Here is a 22,446-nt window from a genome sequence, read left to right as displayed (position 1 = left end):
TGATTGTGGAGGCCAGGTCATCTGATGCAGCACTCCATCACTCTCCTTCTTGGTCAAATAGCCCTTACACTGCCTGGAGGTGTGTTGGGTCATTGTCCTGTTGAAAAACAAAATGATAGTCCCACTAAGCGCAAACCAGATGGGATGGTGTATTGCTGCAGAATGTTGTGGTAACCATGCTGGTTAAGTGTGCCTTGAATTCTAAATAAATCACAGACAGTGTCACCAGCAAAGCACCCCCACACCATCACACCTCTTCCTCCATGCTTCACCTTGGGAACCCCACATGCAGATATCATCTATTCTCTTACTCTGCGTCTCACAAAGACACTTTGGTTGGAACCCATAATCTCAAATCTGGACTCATCAGACCGAAGGACAGATTTCAGCCGGTCTAATGTCCATAACACGTGTTTCTTGGCCCAAGCAAGTCTCTTCTTATTATTGGTGTCCTTTAGTAGTGGTTTCTTTGCAGTTCGACCATGAAGGCCTGATTCACAGTCTCCTCTGAATAGTTGATGTTTAAATGTCTGTTACTTTAACTCTGTGAAGCATTTATTTGGGCTGCAATTTCTGAGGCTGGTAACTCTAATGAACTTAATCCTCTGCAGCAGAGGTAACTCTGGGTCTTCCTTTCCTGTGGTGGTCCTAATGAGAGCCAGGCTCATCATAGTGCCTGATGGTTTTTGTGGCTACACTTGAAGAAATTTTTCCAGATTGACTGACTTTCATGTCTTAACGTAATGATGGACTGTCGTTTCTCTTATTTGAGCTGTTCTTCCCATAATATGGACTTGGTATTTAACCAAATAAGGCTATCTTCTGTACACCACCCCTACCTTGTCACAACACAACTGATTAGCTCAAACGCATTAAGAAGGAAAGAAATTCCACAAATTAACTTTTAACAAGGCACACCTGTTAATTGAAATGCATTCCAGGTGACTACCTCATGGATCTGGTTGTGAGAATGCTAAGAGTGTGCAAAGCTATCATTAAGGCTTTGAATTACTTTGAAGAACAAATATAAAATATACATTGATTTGTTTAACACTTTTTTGGTTACTACATCATTCCATATGTGTTATTTCATAGTTCTGATGTCTTCACTATTATTCTACAATGTAGAAAATAGTTAAAAATAAAGAAAAACCCTTGAATGAGTAGATTTGTCCAAACGTTTGACTGGTAGGCTAATTCAATGCATTTTTATTGAAAAGCGGGCATTTTACCAATTCACATACTGATATGCCTTCGAATGGCTGGCTTGTTGCTGGCTGGCTGCAACCTGGTCTCAGAGCATTTCGTATTTTTCTGTAGGTAAATTCCAGACACTCCATTAAGTATATGTTACGTTTCATATGGTATGTATTCATTTGTGGATGTCAATCACCGACTATTACAATTGATATTATATGTTACGAATATGCAAAACATACAATATGTTACGAATTTGCAAAACTTATGGGTATGTTACGAATTCTAGCTAGGTGGCCAAGTGGCTAACGTTAGCTAGCTGGCCAACGCTAGCTAGGCTAGGGGTAAGGGTTAAGTTTAGGAGTTGGGTTAAAGGGTTAAGGTTAGGGGAAGGTTTAAAGTCAGGTAACCTTTCCTCTGCCGGGGCGGCAGGGTAGCCTAGAGGTTAGAGCGTTGGACTAGTAACCGGAAGGTTGCAAGTTCAAACCCCCGAGCTGACAAGGTACAAATCTGTCGTTCTGCCCCTGAACAGGCAGTTAACCCGCTGTTCCTAGGCAGTCATTGAAAATAAGAATTTGTTCTTAACAGACTTGCCTGGTAAAATAAATACAAATAAAACTTTTCCTAAACCACGTTTAACACCTTGAAGTATGGCGATTCACAGTATACCCTTCAGTAGCTTTAACTGCACATCTAAGATGACGCCACCGATGTTCTAAACAGTAGTAAGAAAAGCACTAGGCTTATGATTCATTCATATTTTCACACTTTTGCACATATACCTCTCACCCTTGTAAACTGTGCACCTACAGGTGTTCCAGTACAGACTTGCCAAGATAATAGCAAGTGATTCTAGAACACCAAATTCCTACAGTAGCCTACTCATTGTCAAATAACAAAATACAATACTTCTATACGAGTTATTTATACCAGCCATATGTGAACTCTATTTCATGTGGGTGAGGAGAGCTCACGAGAGGAGAGTGTCATTGCCACGCTGCTGTGGGGTGTGAAACCGAATGGCGCTGAATGGTGACAGCATGGACACGTCTGTTAACACCAGACTCTTTTGAGCACATGTAATTTTTGACTGAGGCCCTTCACACTCATGTGAGAACATCACTCATATGAGATATGGTTTCCCGATCATCACCTCCTGCCTGCTGCTATGGCAGTAAATAGCTGAATGTATAACTATAAATACATTTAAAACCAAACTAAGGCCATTTAGTGCACAGTAACTACAAAATGAGTATAGCAACAGTTATAGTAAAAAAACGACTACTAGTAATAGTAAGAAAACGAGATGACATTGGAGACATAACTGGGTAACTAATTAACCCCTGAAGCATGGTCATCACTCAACGGAAAGAAAATTCAGAGTTGACCAGATGTCTCCATTAGGTCCCGTAATGGTTGATTTCCACTGGCCACATTCTACGGGCTGGTTTCCCAGAACCTAGATTAAACATATTGCTGCACTAAAGAGCATGCCAATTGTATATTCTTCATTGAAAGTGTGTTTTAGTACAGGACTAGGCTTGACCTGAATCAGGGAAACGCACTATTCTTCATGAGTAAACCCTTACTAGGCATCCAGCAGAAGGCACTGCAGTATAGCACTGTACCTGCACAACACGTTATAATCTATGGCAATCCATGCAATAATGTCTACCTGCAAGACTGCAGTTACTACAAGGAGCGCCCAGCATGAAACGCCTATTAGCGTTGCCTCACTACATGCCACGCCCACTGCCGTTGAGGCTGCTTGTTACAGTAGGCCTGCCTGCGACCCGCAGATAGACCCTTCTCAAAAAAATACAAGACTTGTTTCCATGATAAGCCACTAGATGGAGTACTGTACAACATGACGTGGAATCTCAGTCATGACATGCTTGATCAATAAAGTATTGTTTGTCAAAATCTTCCAAATCATACAGGTCAACCCCCCTAAAAGATCTATGTCAAATTTCAAGAAGTAATTATGAATTAGTTGTTAACAAACTAGAAGGAACATGACAGTTATGAACAAATGTAGCCTAACTGTTGACGCTGGATAATTAAAACGTTCGCTGACACAGTAGGACTATGTTATTTCACCATGGCACTGGAATTTCCCAAACTTAGCAGGATTGTACTTGACCTCAGGTTTACAACATAATCCTTTATAATAAAGCTATACAAAGTTTTCACAGGATCCCACTTCCAGTGTTTACCCCAGTAGACACAGAAATGTCACCCCTAGTATGACAGAGGACAAACATTTTATTAAAAGTTGTTGTGTAAAACTTGTGGTCATATGAGGTAAACTGCCTTATCACAACCAAGAATACAGAGTGATAGGTAAGGGGCTAGAAAGAGAGAAAAGGGAAGTACCTGGTAAGCCAGGTACCAGATCTGATGGCTGACACTTCCAAGCCTCCCTCTGCTCAAACACATCTCCCAGACGATGAAAATAAGTAAGCCACGACCACCACATTGAGGGTGACTGAGGAGGATACAGACAGACAGAACAGAAGGGATGGGCTAGGCTAGGTGGAGTGGGGGTAGACAGACAGACAGAACAGAAGGGATGGGCTAGGCTAGGTGGAGTGGGGGTAGACAGACAGACAGAACAGAAGGGATGGGCTAGGCTAGGTGGAGTGGGGGTAGACAGACAGACAGAACAGAAGGGATGGGCTAGGCTAGGTGGAGTGGGGGTAGACAGACAGACAGAACAGAAGGGATGGGCTAGGCTAGGTGGAGTGGGGGTAGACAGACAGACAGAACAGAAGGGATGGGCTAGGCTAGGTGGAGTGGGGGTAGACAGACAGACAGAACAGAAGGGATGGGAGGCAGAAGGGATGGGCTAGGCTAGGTGGAGTGGGGGTAGACAGACACACAGAACAGAAGGGATGGGCTAGGCTAGGTGGAGTGGGGGTAGACAGACACACAGAACAGAAGGGATGGGCTAGGCTAGACAGACACACAGAACAGAAGGGGTGGAGTGGGGGTAGACAGACAGACAGAACAGAAGGGATGGGCTAGGCTAGGTGGAGTGGGGGTAGACAGACAGACAGAACAGAAGGGATGGGCTAGGCTAGGTGGAGTGGGGGTAGACAGACAGACAGAACAGAAGGGATGGGCTAGGCTAGGTGGAGTGGGGGTAGACAGACAGACAGAACAGAAGGGATGGGCTAGGCTAGGTGGAGTGGGGGTAGACAGACAGACAGAACAGAAGGGATGGGCTAGGCTAGGTGGAGTGGGGGTAGACAGACAGACAGAACAGAAGGGATGGGCTAGGCTAGGTGGAGTGGGGGTAGACAGACAGACAGAACAGAAGGGATGGGCTAGGCTAGGTGGAGTGGGGGTAGACAGACAGACAGAACAGAAGGGATGGGCTAGGCTAGGTGGAGTGGGGGTAGACAGACAGACAGAACAGAAGGGATGGGCTAGGCTGGAGTGGGGGTGACACACAGAACAGAAGGGATGGGGTAGACAGACACACAGAACAGAAGGGATGGGCTAGGCTAGGTGGAGTGGGGGTAGACAGACAGACAGACAGAGGGACAGAAGGGATAGACAGACAGACAGAACAGAAGGGATGGGCTGGCTAGGTGGAGTGGGGGTAGACAGACAGACAGAACAGAAGGGATGGGCTAGGCTAGGTGGAGTGGGGGTAGACAGACAGACAGAACAGAAGGGATGGGCTAGACAGGCAGAACAGAAGGGAGGTGGAGTGGGGGTAGACAGACAGACAGAACAGAAGGGATGGGCTAGGCTAGGTGGAGTGGGGGTAGACAGACACACAGAACAGAAGGGATGGGCTAGGCTAGGTGGAGTGGGGGTAGACAGACACACAGAACAGAAGGGATGGGCTAGGCTAGGTGGAGTGGGGGGGGGACAGAACAGAAGGGAGACAGACAGACAGAACAGAAGGGATGGGCTAGGCTAGGTGGAGTGGGGGTAGACAGACAGACAGAACAGAAGGGATGGGCTAGGCTAGGTGGAGTGGGGGTAGACAGACAGACAGAACAGAAGGGATGGGGGGCAGACAGACAGACAGAACTAGGTGGAGGTGGGGGTAGACAGACAGACAGAACAGAAGGGATGGGCTAGGCTAGGTGGAGTGGGGGTAGACAGACAGACAGAACAGAAGGGATGGGCTAGGCTAGGTGGAGTGGGGGTAGACAGACAGACAGAACAGAAGGGATGGGCTAGGCTAGGTGGAGTGGGGGTAGACAGACAGACAGACTTAATATGCTAAGAAAGAGAAAACAAGTTTGAGTTTGAGGTCACACATTGTGGTGGTCTGTGACGAAGCCACTTTACCGTAGGTGAACTTCAGGTGAGATACAGGGGAAGGATGAGTATACAGTTCTGAAGGTTATCGTTTGCTGCTCACAGAGACACAATGGGCGGGCGGTGGAACATTGACTGAGGTCATTGTCACATTGCGTCAGTGTTGTACTTACTGGAATATAGTTGCCAGCAGCAGAAGGTAAGGTCCTGTGTTCATTTTTCAGAACATTTTCACTCACCTCTGTGGTGGACAGACAATGTCGAAATTAAAGTTCCCTATACATATGACATAGCGAGCTACAGAGAGTAAGGTAAATGGGTCAAATATGTTATTTTTCTTACCCGTGAACTGGCAGTCCACAGCTTGACTTGGCAGTCCACCGCTGTCACTCTCAAGTCTCAACTTGGAGCAGTAATCAGAATTTAATACTTTCAACACCGAAACGTTTGTCTTAACTTACTGGATGTCAGATGTTTTGGAGGTGTTATAATAGCAAGTCTATTTTGGACGTGGTATCTCAGATCTGGGTATATTTTAAATGAGGTGAGTTCCCTATTAAAAAAAAGATAACACATTTGATCAAACTTTGATACTGGCTATGATCTAGTTCTTGAAACAGATGAACAACTTTCTTCAACTTATTTAGAATACCTTTGTGCAACATACAAAAAGCACTACAATCATGCTACTTTGGACATTTTTGTTGCTTAAGTGACATCTATGAGAAATGTGAAACGTTCGTCAGCCTGTAAGACCTTTCCAAATGTACATAGTAAAAGTGATTATAGCAATGACAAAATGTTTTTAAGTGACCAATTATGGTTCTAAATAAAAGAGGGGGAAAATGTATCATTGAAAAAAGAGATATCAGCAGATAATATTATCTTCAAGTAAACATTCATTTTGGTATTTTATTCCCTGTTGAAAACAGTACAAACTGTGCAGATGTACAAAGGTTTAGTTAGTCTGGCTTTACATGTAGATGGTTTTGCTGTTCTTCTTCTGTCGACGAGAAAATGAAAAAAAGTGTAAATTAAAAGTGTGAGTAAAGTACTTTTACAAAAAAAACAGTGTTTATAAAACAGTACTTTTCCTACAGACTCTAGACACATACAATGCAAGAAAGTTGCTACAGTACATCCCTAACTAATTTGATATCTTATATTTCAAGGAATGTATGTGTTAACTGAAAAGGCATGCTTGTGGTAAAGGCAATATTCTCTGGAGAATTTAAGAGGTACTGGATATCCATGTTTTGTTATTGCCGCCATGACAGATCGCTGAAAACATTAACAGTAAAAGTCAGGAGGTTAACCAATGGTTTCCTATTAGGAACCAGGGACAGAGACTCAAGTACTTCACAAAGCAAGGAAGGAAACAACAACAGACCAACTGGTGCTGTGACTTTATGCTGTAAAAAAAACGGATAGGTGTCAAAAGAAGAAGTTTAAAAGTTCCTTACTAAAAAGCAGTGTCTATAATTAGCGTGTCAATAAGCAGCAGGTGCAGTAACTCACGCAGTGAGGGACTCGTCTCTGGAGAGGACTGTTCAGGAAGCTGAGTAACACTGCTGCAGTCCTCTGTTGTCCTACTCCCTACACAGCAGCAGTGCTCTCCACTTGCTAGGCCTCAGCCCTTGACCCATGACAAATGTCCTCCAATTCACCGTTGGGGCAAGTTTAAGGCCACTCTGCCATCACGACACAGCTCTGCTAAACCTCCAGCAACTCTAGCAACCAGCAACTCTAGCACCTGGCTATAAACATGCAGCACCCCATGAAATACTTTAGCAATGTCAATGAGGTTTAAAATGGTTTGGGTATGATTGTACACTCCATAAGCACATTGTTTGCTTCTAGTTATGAATTGAAGAAGAGGCATAAATCATTATGGTTTGCAATTTTTCTAGCTTGTTGCACAACAATGTAAAGAGAAGGCACAACAGCATGGGAAACGTTGAGAAGTTTGCCCACAAGCCTTGGACAGAGGTCCATCTACAGTATATTTAGTGCAGGGGAGTGGGCAGACTCTGTGCATTTTCAATCTCAAGGTGTATGTACTCTCCACCACAAGGCAGAGCTTTAATATCCGTCTCTCACCTCAGTCATTTGGGTACATTTTGATGCCCTTTGCTCTGACTGCCACTTCAAAGAGTAAGTATAGCAGCAAAGCACAACAGAGTTGGTCTACTGTAAACTTGAAGAAGAAATCATATTTTTATCACAAAGTTGTATTTCCTGGGGTTCTCGTACTTGCAACATGCTCCTTCTCAATAGTGTTAGTAATCATAACATTGCATTTTTGCTTCAGGCTATGCCAAGATCTACATAATGAATCTAATAGAAGGATAGGACAGACAGACTTCTCACAAAGTATTAATAAAAAAGAGAACTTGCAGGACATTTCACGATAAGTCGAGGTAACATTATAAGAAGCTATAATAGCTATGTTATGTGGCAAAAAGGAAAACACGAAGCAGACTCAACTCTTTAAAAACCTGCTTTATGTAAAATATTGTGTGCTATAGCTTGGAACATGAAAACGTGACTCTGAATGACAATATAAGGCTGTTTGTTCATTTCCAATATTACAACGATTATTCTCAAGAAATGTAATGCGCTTCATGTTTTAATTTGCTTACCATGATACTTCTGAATATCATGACACTGGCAAACCCTCTAACCCATAGAAATGAACAATTCATTGTTATTTTGACCTTTGGGGAATTTTGTAAAAACACACAGATGTAGTTTTTTTGCTTTAAAATACAGACCAAGTATCAAAAGTGCACAGAGAGAGCCATGTTGTCAAACACAGGATTTCTTACACATCTAGATAATGATACCTGTGTGATAATTAATGAAATGAGAATGATTACAGATGCTATATTCAGATGATGTATCTGCCAGTATAATTACACCAGTTTAGGATGGACACACTGTATTATGCACAATTGTGATTGTGATCAGACTTTGATAAAACATATGAGTAAGTAGTCTCACCCAAGTGCACAGTCATTTATGGGATGTTTAAAGCATTAGAAATCCTCCCTGGTCTTTGTGGTTGAATCTGTGTTTGAAATGCACTGCTCGATTGAGGGACCTTAACGATAATTGTATGTGTGGGGTACAGAGATGAGGTAGACATTCAAAAATCAGGTTAAACACTATTATTGCACACAGAGTGAGTCCATTCAACTTATTTTGTGACTTGTTCAGCAAATTCTGTACTCCTGAACTTATTTTGGTTTGCCGTAACAAAAGAGTTGAATAGTTATTGACTCAAGACTTTTCAGCTTTTCATTATTAATTAAATTGTAACAACTTCTAAAAACATGATTCCTCTTTGACATTATGGGGTATTGTGTGTAGGCCAGTGGCAGTTTTAAATTCAGGCTGTAACACAACCACATTTAGAAAAAGTCAAGGTGTGTGTCTACTTTCTGAAGGCACTGTATGTGTGTGTGTTGGAGTGTGCGTGTAGTATGTGTGAGTAAAGTCCAGTGAGTGTGCATACAGCCAGCGCAAGAGAGTTCGTGCAAAAAGAAGGGGATCAATGCAAATAGTCCAGGTTGCCATTTGATGAACTGTTCAGCAGTCGTAAGGCTTGCAGGTAGAAGCTGTTCAGGATCCCTTTGGTCCCAGACTTGGAGTCTTTGACGATTTTAGGGCCCTGACACTAACTTGTATATAGGTCCTGGATGGCAGGAATCTTGGCCCCAGTGATGTACTGGGCCGTACACACTACCTTCTGTAGTGCCTTGCGGTCAGATGCCAAGCAGTTTTCAAACCAAGTGGTGATGCAGCCAGTCAAGAAGCTCTCAATGGTGCAGCTGGAGAACCTTTTGAGGATCTGAGAGGCCCATGCTAAATCTTTTCAGCCTCCTGGGGGGGACTCTGTCAGTGTGTTTGGACCATGATAGGTCCTCAGTGCTGTGGACATCGAGGAACTCTCGACCCGATCCACTACAGCCCTGTCGATGTGAATGTGGGCGTGCTCCCCATCTGTTTCCTGTAGTCTACGATCAGCTCCTTTGTCTTGTTGACATTGAGGGAGAGGTTGTTGTACTGGCACCACCATGTCAGATCTCTGACTTCCTCCCTGTAGGTTGTCTCTTTGTCGTCGGTGATCAGGCCTATCACCGGTGTGTTGTCGGCAAACTTAATGAAGGTGTTGGAGTGGTGGGTGAATAGGGAGTACAGGAAGGGACTAAACATGCACCCTTGAGGGGCCCCCGTGTTGAGAGTTAGCGTGGTGGATGTGTTGTTGCCTACCCTCACTACCTGTGGAGCCAGTCAGAATATCCATGATAGCGTTGCAGAGGAAGGTGTTTAATCCCAGCGTCCTCAAATGAAATGAAATGTCATTTGTCACATGCGCCGAATACAACTGCTGTAGAATTTACCGGGTCCTTAGCTTAGTCCTGAGCTTGGAGGGCACGATGGTGTTGAACGCTGAGCTGCAGTGAATGAACAGCATTCTCACATACTGTTCCTTTTGTCCATGTGGGAAAGGGCAGTGAGGAGTATAACAGAGATTGCGTCATCTGTGGATCTGTAGTGCAAATCTCTAGTGGATTTTTGTCTATGTCACACATGCACTTATCTCAATAGCAACACACCACTACAGGACCTCAGCTTGTCCCTGCATACCCTGTCTATAACTACTTCAGCCTATAGAGCTACATTCATCTGGTCTCCTTCGGAGGATTCTAGCAGGTATTATGTTGCTCTGGTGGTTATGCTGCTGGCATCAACGGGGCTGACAACTGGTACAGAATGGTCTCAGCTCTCTCTGCTGTAGGGAAACATGGTGGCTAAACAACATCAATCAGCAGCCAACATTGAAATCCAAACCAATCAATCAAACTATTGAGCTGCATAACACTGCCATTCAGACAGATCAGAGTTCACATTGGGACATGGTGCGCTCATTAATAAGCATGTAATGGTTCAGGAGTGGCTTTACACTGGCTAAAAAGATGAACATGCATAATAGCTCGATAACATGTAACTGTAGGAATTCGGTTTCAGATGTTCCCAGATTGATTAAGAATATCTCGGTCTGATGTTTCTGCATATGTGTGTGAGAGAGTGCGTCTGTGTATTCACTTCACACACTACACACACAGGCCGCGTAGTCTCATAGCTGTGGTTAAGCAAATCTAACATAGCCTTTTTCCTCCTACACAGCTTCCCACCAAACCCACTCACCCACCCACCCACTCACCCTCCCCTGCAATGAAACAGATAAGCAGGGCTCCATTGTAGTGCTTTTTCATCTGAGGGTTTCTATGTCCCTGTTTGTACGTATTGTCCTCACATGACGTCTCACTCCTAACTGACCCCCCTCTAATCTGCATGTAAGGGGCGAGGGACAGAAAATGAAAGGGAGGTAGAAGAGATGGAGCAAGCAGTGGGCACATTGCAGACAATCCGTAGCTGGGGGTGGACAAGTGAGTGCACCATCAAAGAAATATTACTGTGAGTGAGTGAGTGAGTGAGTGAGTGAGTGAGTGAGTGAGTGAGTGAGTGAGTGAGTGAGTGAGTGAGTGAGTGAGTGAGTGAGTGAGTGAGTGAGTGAGTGAGTGAGTGAGTGAGTGAGTGAGTGAGTGAGTGGTGAGTGAGTGAGTGAGTGAGTGAGTGAGTGAGTGAGTGAGTGAGTGAGTGAGTGAGTGAGTGAGTGAGAGAGTGAGAGAGAGAGAGAGAGAGAGAGAGAGAGAGAGAGAGAGAGAGAGAGAGAGAGAGAGAGAGAGCGAGAGAGAGAGAGAGAGAGAGAGAGAGAGAAGCATTGTGAAAACAAAACCTTGCTTGTTTCTAAAACGAGCCTGCTCTGCACCGAGCAGATTGTGTGTGTTTGTAACTCTCAATCACTTGACTTGTCCGCTCTATCAGCCAACATTATTCATGCCACAAATCAATGTCACAAATGACATGTGGCTCATATCTTAACTTTGCAAATCATTAAAAGTCCACAAAAACAGCTATTTTCTCAACTATGTGTATTCAGTGTCTAAGCTAGGAGAAGAATATGAGTTGATTAGTCAAGTTGAAAGAAGAGGCAGGTCCAGAGAAGTTCCTGAATCAAATCTAGAAATTGTTTGTGTGAATGACATAAGAGCTGGTAGAGCCGAGACCAGCCATATAATACCGTATCATACCAACTGTCCAACATTTTAACTTGAAGGTCATGCTCCCTCATGTCCAGCTTACATACTATATTAATCACCAATTCAACTTACTTGAACACTCCGGAAGTCTTTCAGACAAAGATTATTTTAGTCACACTAGAGGGGCTGGTTACACCTCAGACAACTCCTCCTCTCTGCCTTTCCACCACTGTTTTATTCAGCTTGTCTAGACGTGGAGGTGTCTGGTCTCAAAGACAGGCTGAGGGCTGGGCAGTGGGCTGACAGGGGGATAGGAGTGGGCTTTGTGGCTCTATAACAGCATTTCATTCAAAGCTGTCAACGGTCAAACACAGAAATCAATAAATGTTCTGATCTGTGACCCAGGCACTTAAACATACTGTATAGCAGAAATGTGGAAATGTATAGCCTATACATACAATTTGACAAATCCTTTACTAATTAACCTGCCCTTCACAGGTGACATCCTAGAAAACCAACCTGAAGGAAGGAAGTGCATGAGAAGTTACTTATCTTCCTTTTACCTGCCCAACAAAGAAACAGCCATCCTACTTTCTATACTGAGACCAGATGGAACCCATGTCGCTATCTCCAAACGGGAGCATTGAGGAAGTGGAGGACGGTCATATAGCCTACCTAGATGGGGATCTGGCACCCAAGGGCCTGCGGCGCAAGAGAGAGTTTATCCCAAATGAGAAGAAGGATGCCACCTACTGGGAGAAGCGTCGCAAGAACAACGAGGCGGCCAAGCGGTCGCGGGAGAAGAGGAGGGTGAACGATTATGTGCTGGAGAGCCGCCTGGTGGCCATGAGTGAAGAGAACGCCCGGTTGAACACAGAACTGCTGGCCCTCAAACTCCACTTTGGCCTGGTGAGCCCTGCGGCCTACGCTGCCCACCAGAACAGCCTGCTACGGCTCCGCCATGCGAACACCTATAGCCCCCAGTCTCCGCCACCCAGCAGCTCAACCCAGTCCCTGGACAGGGATGTCTACTGGGGCTGGAGTCCCAGCTACAGAGACCCTTCCACCCTGCCCACTTACCACCACCAACCCTCCGTCCTGACTGGGCAGCCTGCCCCTGCCCTGATCCATCCACATGCTCTACCAACCAGAAGGGGCTATCCATACATCTTAGACATGCCCAGTGTCCTCCACCCTGCAAACTCATCCTCCCTTCTCCTGCCCCCGCTTCTCCCCCCTGCCCTATCGTCGTGGCCGGGGGTTCCCCTGCTGAGGCCCACCCCTAAGAGAAGGTGTTCAGATGAGGAGGGGGAACAGCAGGTCCCAGCAGCCTCCTCCAGCGGTGCATTACCACACAAGCTGAGGCTGAAGACCCCCAGAGCTTCTACTGTCCTTAGGGATGTCAGAGATAGGGCCTCCCCCCCACTCCCGCTTTATGTATCTGACTGACCACACTGCACAGGGCAGACCAACCACAGCGCTGGAACATTGACACCAAAGTTATAGCAAAGACGTTATGTACAACTTAAAACAGACATTTGTTTGATTTTTTATTATTATTGTTTTTGCTTCTCTGCCATGCTTCTTTAGTGTCCAAGTTAACGGGATAAAATCTATTATAGCATACTTTACTGTCAATTCTGCTTAATTAGCCAGACTTTAAGTGTTTTATAGCACTGAGAGACTCCAGTTCACTTACAGTATGTATGTAAAACTCAATATGGGCAGCCAATATAATAATTTGATTTTAACTTTTTGGAATGGATGGAATTTATCTTTTCAAATTAATAAATTCCTCTTATTGTTCACTCTTTAATGATTAGCACACAAACAGTGTGTGTGTGTGTGTGTGTGTGTGTGTGTGTGTAGGCTACCGCGTGAGTAATGTTTATGTTATGTTGGCTGCCTGGTAGAGCAAGCACTGAGGTTGTGAAGTTGAGATGAGGGGAAAATACCAGACATGACATGAAAGGAGATGAATTTCAACATAACTTGAGACATATTCTGTGTATAATATAGTGGTTAGTTACTTGTACCTGCTATAACCACCACAAATGGACTTAATGGAATGGGGTATCTATGGTGCAAATGACGAACAGTCACGGACTAATTTATTTGTCTCGGGCCAACTTTTTTGCATTTTAAGACCCTCGAAATCAAACTTATAAGTTTTCTTATGTAGTTGTTTTTGTCCCAATTGATTTTCAGTCAAAAGCTCCCGTTAGCAACAGATGAGAACAAAGGTCCAATCAGTGTGGCCTAACCTCATTTAAATACAACCACTGTGTACAGAGATGGGGTAGTCATTTAAATACAACCACTGTGTACAGAGATGGGGTAGTCATTTAAATACAACCACTGTGTACAGAGATGGGGTAGTCATTTAAATACAACCACTGTGTACAGAGATGGGGTAGTCATTTAAATACAACCACTGTGTACAGAGATGGGGTAGTCATTTAAATACAACCACTGTGTACAGAGATGGGGTAGTCATTTAAATACAACCACTGTGTACAGAGATGGGGTAGTCATTTAAATACAACCACTGTGTACAGAGATGGGGTAGTCATTTAAATACAACTACTGTGTACAGAGATGGGGTAGTAATTTAAAAATAATGTTCAACACTAATATTGCAAATAGAGTGCATTTCAGTAAGTGCATCTTCATCGCTCACCTTCTGTTTTTGTATTGACATGAACTCTGAGTCACTGACTGACTTGTTGAATCTTCACCTTTGTGAAATGACAAAGAAACTTCCTCTCTAGCCCGCTGAGCAACTCTTGTGGGGAAGCTTACTCCCTGGTCGAACAGGGTGACAGCTCACCGTCTCACAAAACCATAAACCTCTTCCACACGTCTACATTTACTATGATTGTGAGCCGACACTGGCAAAAAAAAACAGTCAAGCCATCCGTTCCTCAGTTTCCGCGAATTCACAACACTTTACGGTATCACGTGTTTTCAGGTAGCGCAACTGAGTTGGAGGCAGACTATGTGAGCGGAGCGGAGCTGTAGAAGAGCGAGGAGCAGAGCGTGCCCAAAATTGACTGGAGCATGGAAGGAGATTCCCAAAGGCTGAAGTTTCGCCTTCTCGCTCAGCTCCAGTAGCGCTCACTTCACGAGCTCAGGGCATGCCTCCGCCAGCATGCATTTGTAGTCTATTTATGTGCTGCTACTAGCCCCTTGCTTTAACTACTGTCATGGAGTTCACTACATTTTTCATAAAGAAACGGATAAAACACACAGGTGCTGAATCAAGGTGGCTTACAAAGATGAGGACCAAGAGCAAGAGAGGGAGTGTGGTGACTTATTGTCCACAACTAAATACTTATTGTGGAATCTGAAAAGACACTTATCCCCAAAATATGATGGTGTACGTGCACTGATTAGGGTTTGGGAAACGGAGCTGGGGAGAGGCCCAGAAAATTCAAAATTGGACAAATGCTATACTCGAAGCAAGACAACTGTCCATCTGCAACAAGGTGCAAGAGATGCAATATAAGATTATGCAAAGGGTTCATAGGACTCCCATTATATCGAATTAAATGAACGCAGAATTATCTGATACCTGTTGTAAAGTGTAAGGAAAACGGCACTCATGGCCAGCTCTTTTGGACTTTCTGAAAAAATGTCAATATGGAGCTTGTTCACATGGCATATAAGAATGGACCCATAGCTATTTATACTGGATGTAATTGGGAACAGGCCCTCACTTACCTTAGCACAGCTCAATCATGTTTAAAACATGACTGTGTGGTCTGCAAATGCATTTTCCTTCATTGGATAAAAGACCAGCCACCAACAATAAATTAGTGGTATTTTGTGATTTGTAAAGTGTCACCTCTGGAGAAAATGTGTATTATATTTAGGAACAAGATTTCTATCCAATATGAGTAACCTTTTTGTACACTTATCCTGCTGATCTTTCAGATACCCTAAGAAGTGTCAATATAAAAAATGTGTGAATTTATGGGTCAACTGGAACCTGGTTGCTTTCTTGTAGAAAATAAATATTGTTGTATAGCCCTCTATTAGAGGTATACTAAACATTATAGCCAGACATTTGGCACCCGTGTTAATAAGGAAAATAAAACAATTGTGTTCATTAAATTAATGAGAAAGAAGTAATGAAACACTTAGAGCAGAGAACTGAAAGGGAATGTATAATTCATATTGTTTTTGTTGGTTATAAGTTACCTTATTTCATTTTGGAATTCAAATAGATATCTACAATTTGATTATGATGTTGACCTGAAACAAAGAAAATTATATAACATTTATTTTTAAGATCGTGGCAAAAAAAAAGTATGTGAACCCTTTGGAATTACCAGGATTTCTGCATAAATTGATCATAACATTTGATCTGATCGTCATCTAAGTCACAACAATAGACAAACAGTCTGCTTAAACTGATAACAAACAATTATACATTTTCATGTCTTTATTGAACACACTGTAAACATTCACAGTGCAGGGTGGGGAAAGTATGTGAACCCTTGGATTTAATAACTGGTTGACCCTCCTTTGCCAGCAACAACCTCAACTAAATGCTTTCTGTAGTTGCGGATCAGACCTGCACAACAGTCAGCAGGAATTGTGGACCATTCGTCATTACAAAACTTTTAGTTTAGCAATATTCTTGGGATGTCTGGTGTGAACTGCTCTTGAGGTCATACCACACCATCTCAAATCGGGTTGAGGTCAGGACTCTGACTGGGCCACTCCAGAAGGCGTATTTTCTTCTGTTGAAGCCATTCTGTTGTTGATTTACTTCTGTGTTTTGGGTCGTTGTCCTGTTGTGTCACCCAACTTCTGTTGCGCTTCAATTGGCAGACAGACAGCCTTTTATTCTCCTGAAAAATGTCTTTATAAACTTGGGAATTCATTTTTCTGTCGATGATGGCAAGCTCTCCAGGCCCTGAGGCAGCAAAGCAGCCCCAAACCATGATGCTCCCTCCACCATACTTTACACTTGGGATGAGGTTTTGATGTTTTTCTCCACACATAGTGTTGTGTGTTCCTTCCAAACATTCAACTGTAGTTTCATCTATCCACAGAATATTTTACCAGTAGCGCTGTCGAACATCCGGGTGCACTTTTGCAAACTTCAGACGTGCAGCAATGTTTTTTTTGGACAGCAGTGGCTTCTTCCGTGGTGTCCTCCTATGAACACCATTCTTGTTTAGTGTTTTACGTATCGTAGACTCATCAACAGAGATGTTAGCATGTTCTAGAGATTTCTGTAAGTCTTTAGCTGACATAGGATTCTTCTTAACCTCATTGAGCATTCTGCACTGTGCTGTGCTCTTGCAGTCTACTTTGCAGGACAGACACTCCTATGGAGAAAAGCAACAGTGCTGATCTTTCTCCATTTATAGACTATTTGTCTTACCGTGGACTGATGAACATCAAGGCTTTTAGAGATACTTTTGTAACCCTTTCCAGCTTTATTCAAGTCAACAATTCTTAATCTTGGGTCTTCTGAGATCTCTTTTGTTTGAGGCATGGTTCACATCAGACAATGCTTCTTGTGAATAGGCAATGCTTCACATTTTATTTGAGTGTTTTTTATATGGTAAGGCAGCTCTAACCAACATCTCCAATCTCATCTCATTGATTGGACTCCAGGTTCGCTGACTCCTGACTCCAATTAGCTTTTGGAGAAGTCATTAGCCTAGAGGTTCACATACCTTTTCCAAACTACACTGTGAATGTTCAAATGATGCATTCAATATAGACAAGAAAAATACAATAATGTGTGTGTTATTAGTTTAAGCAGACTGTGTTTGTCTATTGTTGTGACTTAGATGAAGATCAGATCAAATTGTATGACCAATTTATGCAGAAATCCAGGTAATTCCAAAGGGTTTCCTTGTCACTATATATCCCCCTGAAAAATATCACTTTCAAAAAGCAAGCGGAGAACTACCCCTCCATTTTTTTAAACATGACTTTATTTCTTGGTCGGGATGAGGTTTGTGCATTAGACCTAATACATTATCACAGCATATTGTCTATATACCTGGCCTGTCGATACTGTTCTTCTCAGACCATATTATATTTAAAAACTCGAGCTTTGATAACAAAATAGATCAGTTGGTGTAGCACTTGCGAGGCATAGCTGAGCCTAAATTGAAATAATTTGCAAATAATTCGCTTTTTTATTTTACTGGACTGATGGTACGTACCTGCGTCTGATGGTTATGGTGCTTTCAAGACAACTGGGAACTCTGAAAAAATGAGGTCAAATCATGACGTCAGTGAACTTCAGCTCGGAAAGTAGGAGCTCTAGAAACATACCCGAGTTTCCGAGTTGGATTACAGTTCAAAGCGATTTTCCCTGTCGGATCTCGTTTCTTCCGAATTCCCAGTTGTGTTGAACGCACTGAAGTCAGTGATTTCCAAATTCGCAGTTCCCAGTTGTTTTTAACACGGCATTAGTCTCAGTGGAGGGAGGGAAGAGAGCAGCAGAGGGTCCGCATCTCATGATACTTGCTCCCTCCTTCCTTTCTTCCGGTGAGACTGACCAGAGAAAGGGGACACAGTCTTCCACCTGATGGCGAAAGTCGACTCGCACTGCATCTGCAGGCACAAATTCATGTTGTTCCTATGACCAGGGAAAGTGTAATACTCCTCGATATTAAAATATTCACGAGTTGCTAATAATAATACAGGGCTGTCGATACTCGGCTACTCATTCATTGCAGCTGCAGCGCGAGTAGAAGAAGAGAGAAGCGCGTGTTATGTTTTGTAATAGTGTTTAATAACAACACTGTTGAACAAACGTATATATTAACTCATTCATAAAAACAGCATCTCTTTGTTGTATTCTTTGACAGTCACTCGCTGGTCATGGTTTTAAAAGTTATGAAATCTCACATAGGCCAGTATCAAACTTAGTTGTGGCCAGGGTCATGGTAGCTGTTCTATGTAGGCACGGCCAACAAAATTATACATAATATTTTTGAGTAGATATTTTCGCTTGTTTTTATGAGTAGATAAGCTGGAGTAAGCGGTTTGGATGTGGGCAAATACATTGAGTGAAAATGATATAAATACAAATATTATATTAAGTTGATTGAAGTCAAACAGATTTATGAAATGGTGTTATTTTAACTGAATGATTAATCATATGATATATTCATTTAGACCAACTCATATTGGTTCACATTTTTACTTTGGTTTTACTCGATCAGATCACCTAAGAGAAAAGGTATCAGGACACCAGGAATCCTTGAAAACGTTTATTTCAACGTTTTGCAAAACAGTTCTTATTTAACAGTACAAAAGCAGTTCAGAAACAGCAGCTACGATTCTCAAATTATTAGTTGACAAATTATTTGAATCAATAATTGCAATCAACATTTCAGGTCAGTCCTGATTGCTGCAGGTAGGCAAAACCGTAGCATTTGGAACTAGAACACTAGCAATAATAGGATCTCTGATGGCAGAACCATCGAATTAGAAGAGATAGAATGTAACTCCACAGACTTCATAAGGACCAAAATATTCTCATAGTAACCATGGCGAACTACAAACATGGAGGCTCAAATAGCTCGTGTTTGCACTGTGGTATTTCTCAAAATAAAATGTTGCCTACAGGGCAACAATAATGAAAGAAAAGGAGATGACAACCCCAATAATCATGTAATCTCAACACGTTTACTAGTTTCTTCCTATAACATTTCTCTATTCACAAACGCTGCCGATCGATGCCACCTATATTACTTTTGTAATATTTTTTTTAAACCATAAATTATCTAGTTTGGAGGCTTTTTTCAAAGTTCCCATAAAAGTTCCCAGTATAAATCCGTTAAAAATAAACTACAATGCTTTGCAGGTAGATTTCAGTGATGCAGGTAGAATTGTGACATTATAAGAACCATATCATGTAGGCCAAAGGTGGGCAACTCCAGTCCTCCAGGGCCTGATTGACTGATCTTCATGTCTTAAAGCAGGGGTGGGCAACTCCAGTCCTCGAGGGCCTGATTGACTGATCTTCATGTCTTAAAGCAGAGGTGGGCAACTCCAGTCCTCGAGGGCCTGATTGACTGATCTTCATGTCTTAAAGCAGAGGTGGGCAACTCCAGTCCTCCAGGGCCTGATTGACTGATCTTCATGTCTTAAAGCAGGGGTGGGCAACTCCAGTCCTCGAGGGCCTGATTGACTGACCTTCATGTCTTAAAGCAGAGGTGGGCAATGTATACCATTGTATACACTTTCGGCCCGTCATTGGACACTGTGCTATCTAACCTCCAATCGAGCTTCAATGCCATACAACACTCCTTCCGTGGCCTCCAACTGCTCTTAAACGCTAGTAAAACCAAATGCATGCTTTTCAACCGATCGCTGCCTGCACCCGCATGCCCGACTAGCATCACCACACTGGATGGCTCCGACCTTGAATATGTGGACACCTATAAGTACCTAGGTGTCTGGCTAGACTGCAAACTCTCCTTCCAGACCCATATCAAACATCTTCAATCGAAAATCAAATCAAGAATCGGCTTTCTATTCCGCAACAAAGCCTCCTTCACTCACGCTGCCAAGCTTACCCTAGTAAAACTGACTATCCTACCGATCCTCGACTTCGGTGACGTCATTTACAAAATTGCTTCCAACACTCTACTCAGCAAACTCTTAAAGCAGAGGTGGGCAACTCCAGTCCTCCAGGGCCTGATTGAATGACCTTCATGTCTTAAAGCAGAGGTGGGCAACTTCAGTCCTCAGGGGCCTGATTGACTGACCTTCATGTCTTAAAGCAGAGGTGGGCAACTCCAGTCCTCAGGGGCCTGATTGACTGACCTTCATGTCTTAAAGCAGAGGTGGGCAACTCCAGTCCTCGAGGGCCTGATTGGTGTCACACTTTTTCTCCTTCCCTAGCAAACACAGCTGATTAATCAAACTGCATTCTAAACTGAAGATCATTATTAGGTGATTATTGGAGTCAGGTGTGTTAGATAATAATAATAATAATATATGCCATTTAGCAGACGCTTTTATCCAAAGTGACTTACAGTCATGTGTGCATATATTCTACGTATGGGTGGACCCGGGGATCGAACCCACTACCCTGGCGTTACAAGCGCCATGCTCTACCAACTGAGCTACAGAAGGACCACGGGGCAAAACTGTGACACCAATCATGCCCTTGGGGACTGGAATTGCCCACCCCTGGTGTAGACAGACCCTGGTAGAATTTTAAAAATACATGTGCAATGGAATTCAGAAACTCACTGAGCACTCTAACCCACATGCTGACAGAGCTCAGTGAGAGTGGAAGACGGGAAATTACTGGTGCCCTGGACAGGCAGTTTGACTACCAACGAAACCAACTCACTGCCACTCTCCAATGGCGCCTGCAACATCACCACACTGAGGTCCTCAAGGACGTTAATTCTGTTTTTTCTCCCATGGTTAACACTGTAGGCCACTTGCAGAGAGAACTCTCTAATTGTGTTAAAATGTTGGATGACTTGTCTGTGGACATGGCCTCCATTAGGCACAACTCCTTACACAGAGTTTCTCTGGTGTCCACTTCTGTTCAGACCACTGAGGGCCAAGCTGGCACCTCTGAACAGCCAAGACAAGGCCATGCTACAGTCACCACTGTCGATGGACTGGTTCGCTTGGGACAGCAGTTTGAGAAGGACAGAGAATGCCAACAGCAATATGTCCAGAGAAAGAAACAGACACCCAAGACAGACTATCAACAACAGCCAGAGAATCCAGCCAAGACCCCTCTCATGTTTTGTTGGAGATGTAGCCAAAAGGGACATTCTTCAGCTACATGTCCAAGACCGTATCAAGTAAACCCTTCCAGAAACCACAAATCACAACAGGCCAACACACCTAACTCTCTTCGCAGCAATGACCATCCTTCTCTGGGTGCTTTAACCAGAGCTGAAACCCCAAGAGTCACTGCCTACGCCCCCCCATCGACATCCCCATCCTTTCAGTTAATACCGCACCAATCAGAAGCTAAAAAGTTACATGATTGGGGTTCAAATGTGGCACTCTTCTCTGCCATTGCTCCGGTACCACTAACCCTCGATAATCCTTCTGACGATCTCCTTTTACAGGCTGTGAGAAGAGCTCAGCTGGAACAGCCAGAGGAGTTAAGGCTGTTGGAACAGCTGCAGAATAATGCTGATGTATGTACTTCAAAGCTGGGACGCACCAGGCTCCTGAAGCACAAAATATTCCTTACACAGGAAATGCCGATCAAGCAAATGCCATATCGTTTGTCCCCAGCGAAGCTAATCATCCAAAAGGGACTCATAAATGATATGTTAACCCAAGATATAATAGAACGTTCCTCCTCTCCCTGGGCTGCTCCTGTTGTCCTCATCCCAAAAAAGACTGGTGGTCTTAGATTTTGTGTGGACTATAGGAAGACCAACAATGTTTCCCAGACTGATGCCTATCCTCTTCCCACCATCCATGAGATCCTGGAGTCATTGTCTGGCGCTGTTGTGTTCACTACCCTTGACCTCAATAGTGGTTATTGGCAGGTTGAGATGGACCAGGAAAGCAAGGACAAGACTGCGTTTGTCTGTGCCGAGGGCTTGTTTTCCTTTAAGGTGATGCCCTTTGGATTAAAGAATGCCCCTGCCACTTTCCAAAGACTCATGGAGATTGCGTTAGGTGAGCTCAAAGGGAAGATCTGTTTCGTCTACCTGGACGATATAATTATCTACTCTCAGAATAGAGAAAGACACTTTCAAGATCTTCAAGCAGTGTTGGACAAGCTAAGAGAAGCTGGTCTGACCTTAAATATGAAGAAGAGCAACTTCTGCCAAACCTCCCTGAAGTTCCTTGGCCATATTGTGTCTTTCGACGGCATTCATGT

At 43.4% G+C, this 22,446-nt stretch overlaps 1 protein-coding gene across 2 annotated transcripts; it reads left to right on the top strand.

Moving 5' to 3' along the window:
• Window positions 1-5,422: 5,422 nt before the first annotated feature.
• Window positions 5,423-13,343, top strand: LOC123997960 (nuclear factor interleukin-3-regulated protein-like). 2 transcript variants are annotated; one of them, XM_046302714.1, is made up of 2 exons: window positions 5,423-5,677; window positions 12,087-13,343. In XM_046302714.1, exon 2 carries the CDS (start codon window positions 12,198-12,200, stop codon window positions 13,035-13,037), a length of 840 nt encoding a protein of 279 aa, XP_046158670.1. In that variant the 5' UTR covers window positions 5,423-5,677; window positions 12,087-12,197; the 3' UTR covers window positions 13,038-13,343. The 2 variants fall into 2 exon arrangements, with proteins under 2 accessions (XP_046158670.1, XP_046158671.1); XM_046302715.1 differs by lacking the exon at window positions 5,423-5,677 and adding an exon at window positions 10,728-10,934.
• The last annotated feature ends 9,103 nt before the right edge of the window (window positions 13,344-22,446 follow it).

This window comes from Oncorhynchus gorbuscha, linkage group LG15, assembly GCF_021184085.1.
Source record: "Oncorhynchus gorbuscha isolate QuinsamMale2020 ecotype Even-year linkage group LG15, OgorEven_v1.0, whole genome shotgun sequence".
Classification (NCBI taxonomy): domain Eukaryota; kingdom Metazoa; phylum Chordata; class Actinopteri; order Salmoniformes; family Salmonidae; genus Oncorhynchus; species Oncorhynchus gorbuscha.
This window is presented reverse-complemented; position numbering and strand designations above follow the sequence as displayed.

What these genes read in the sequence shown, in the direction of transcription:
- LOC123997960 (XM_046302714.1), top strand. Translation starts at nt 12,198, where the DNA reads ATGGAACCCATGTCGCTATCTCCAAACGGGAGCATTGAGGAAGTGGAG.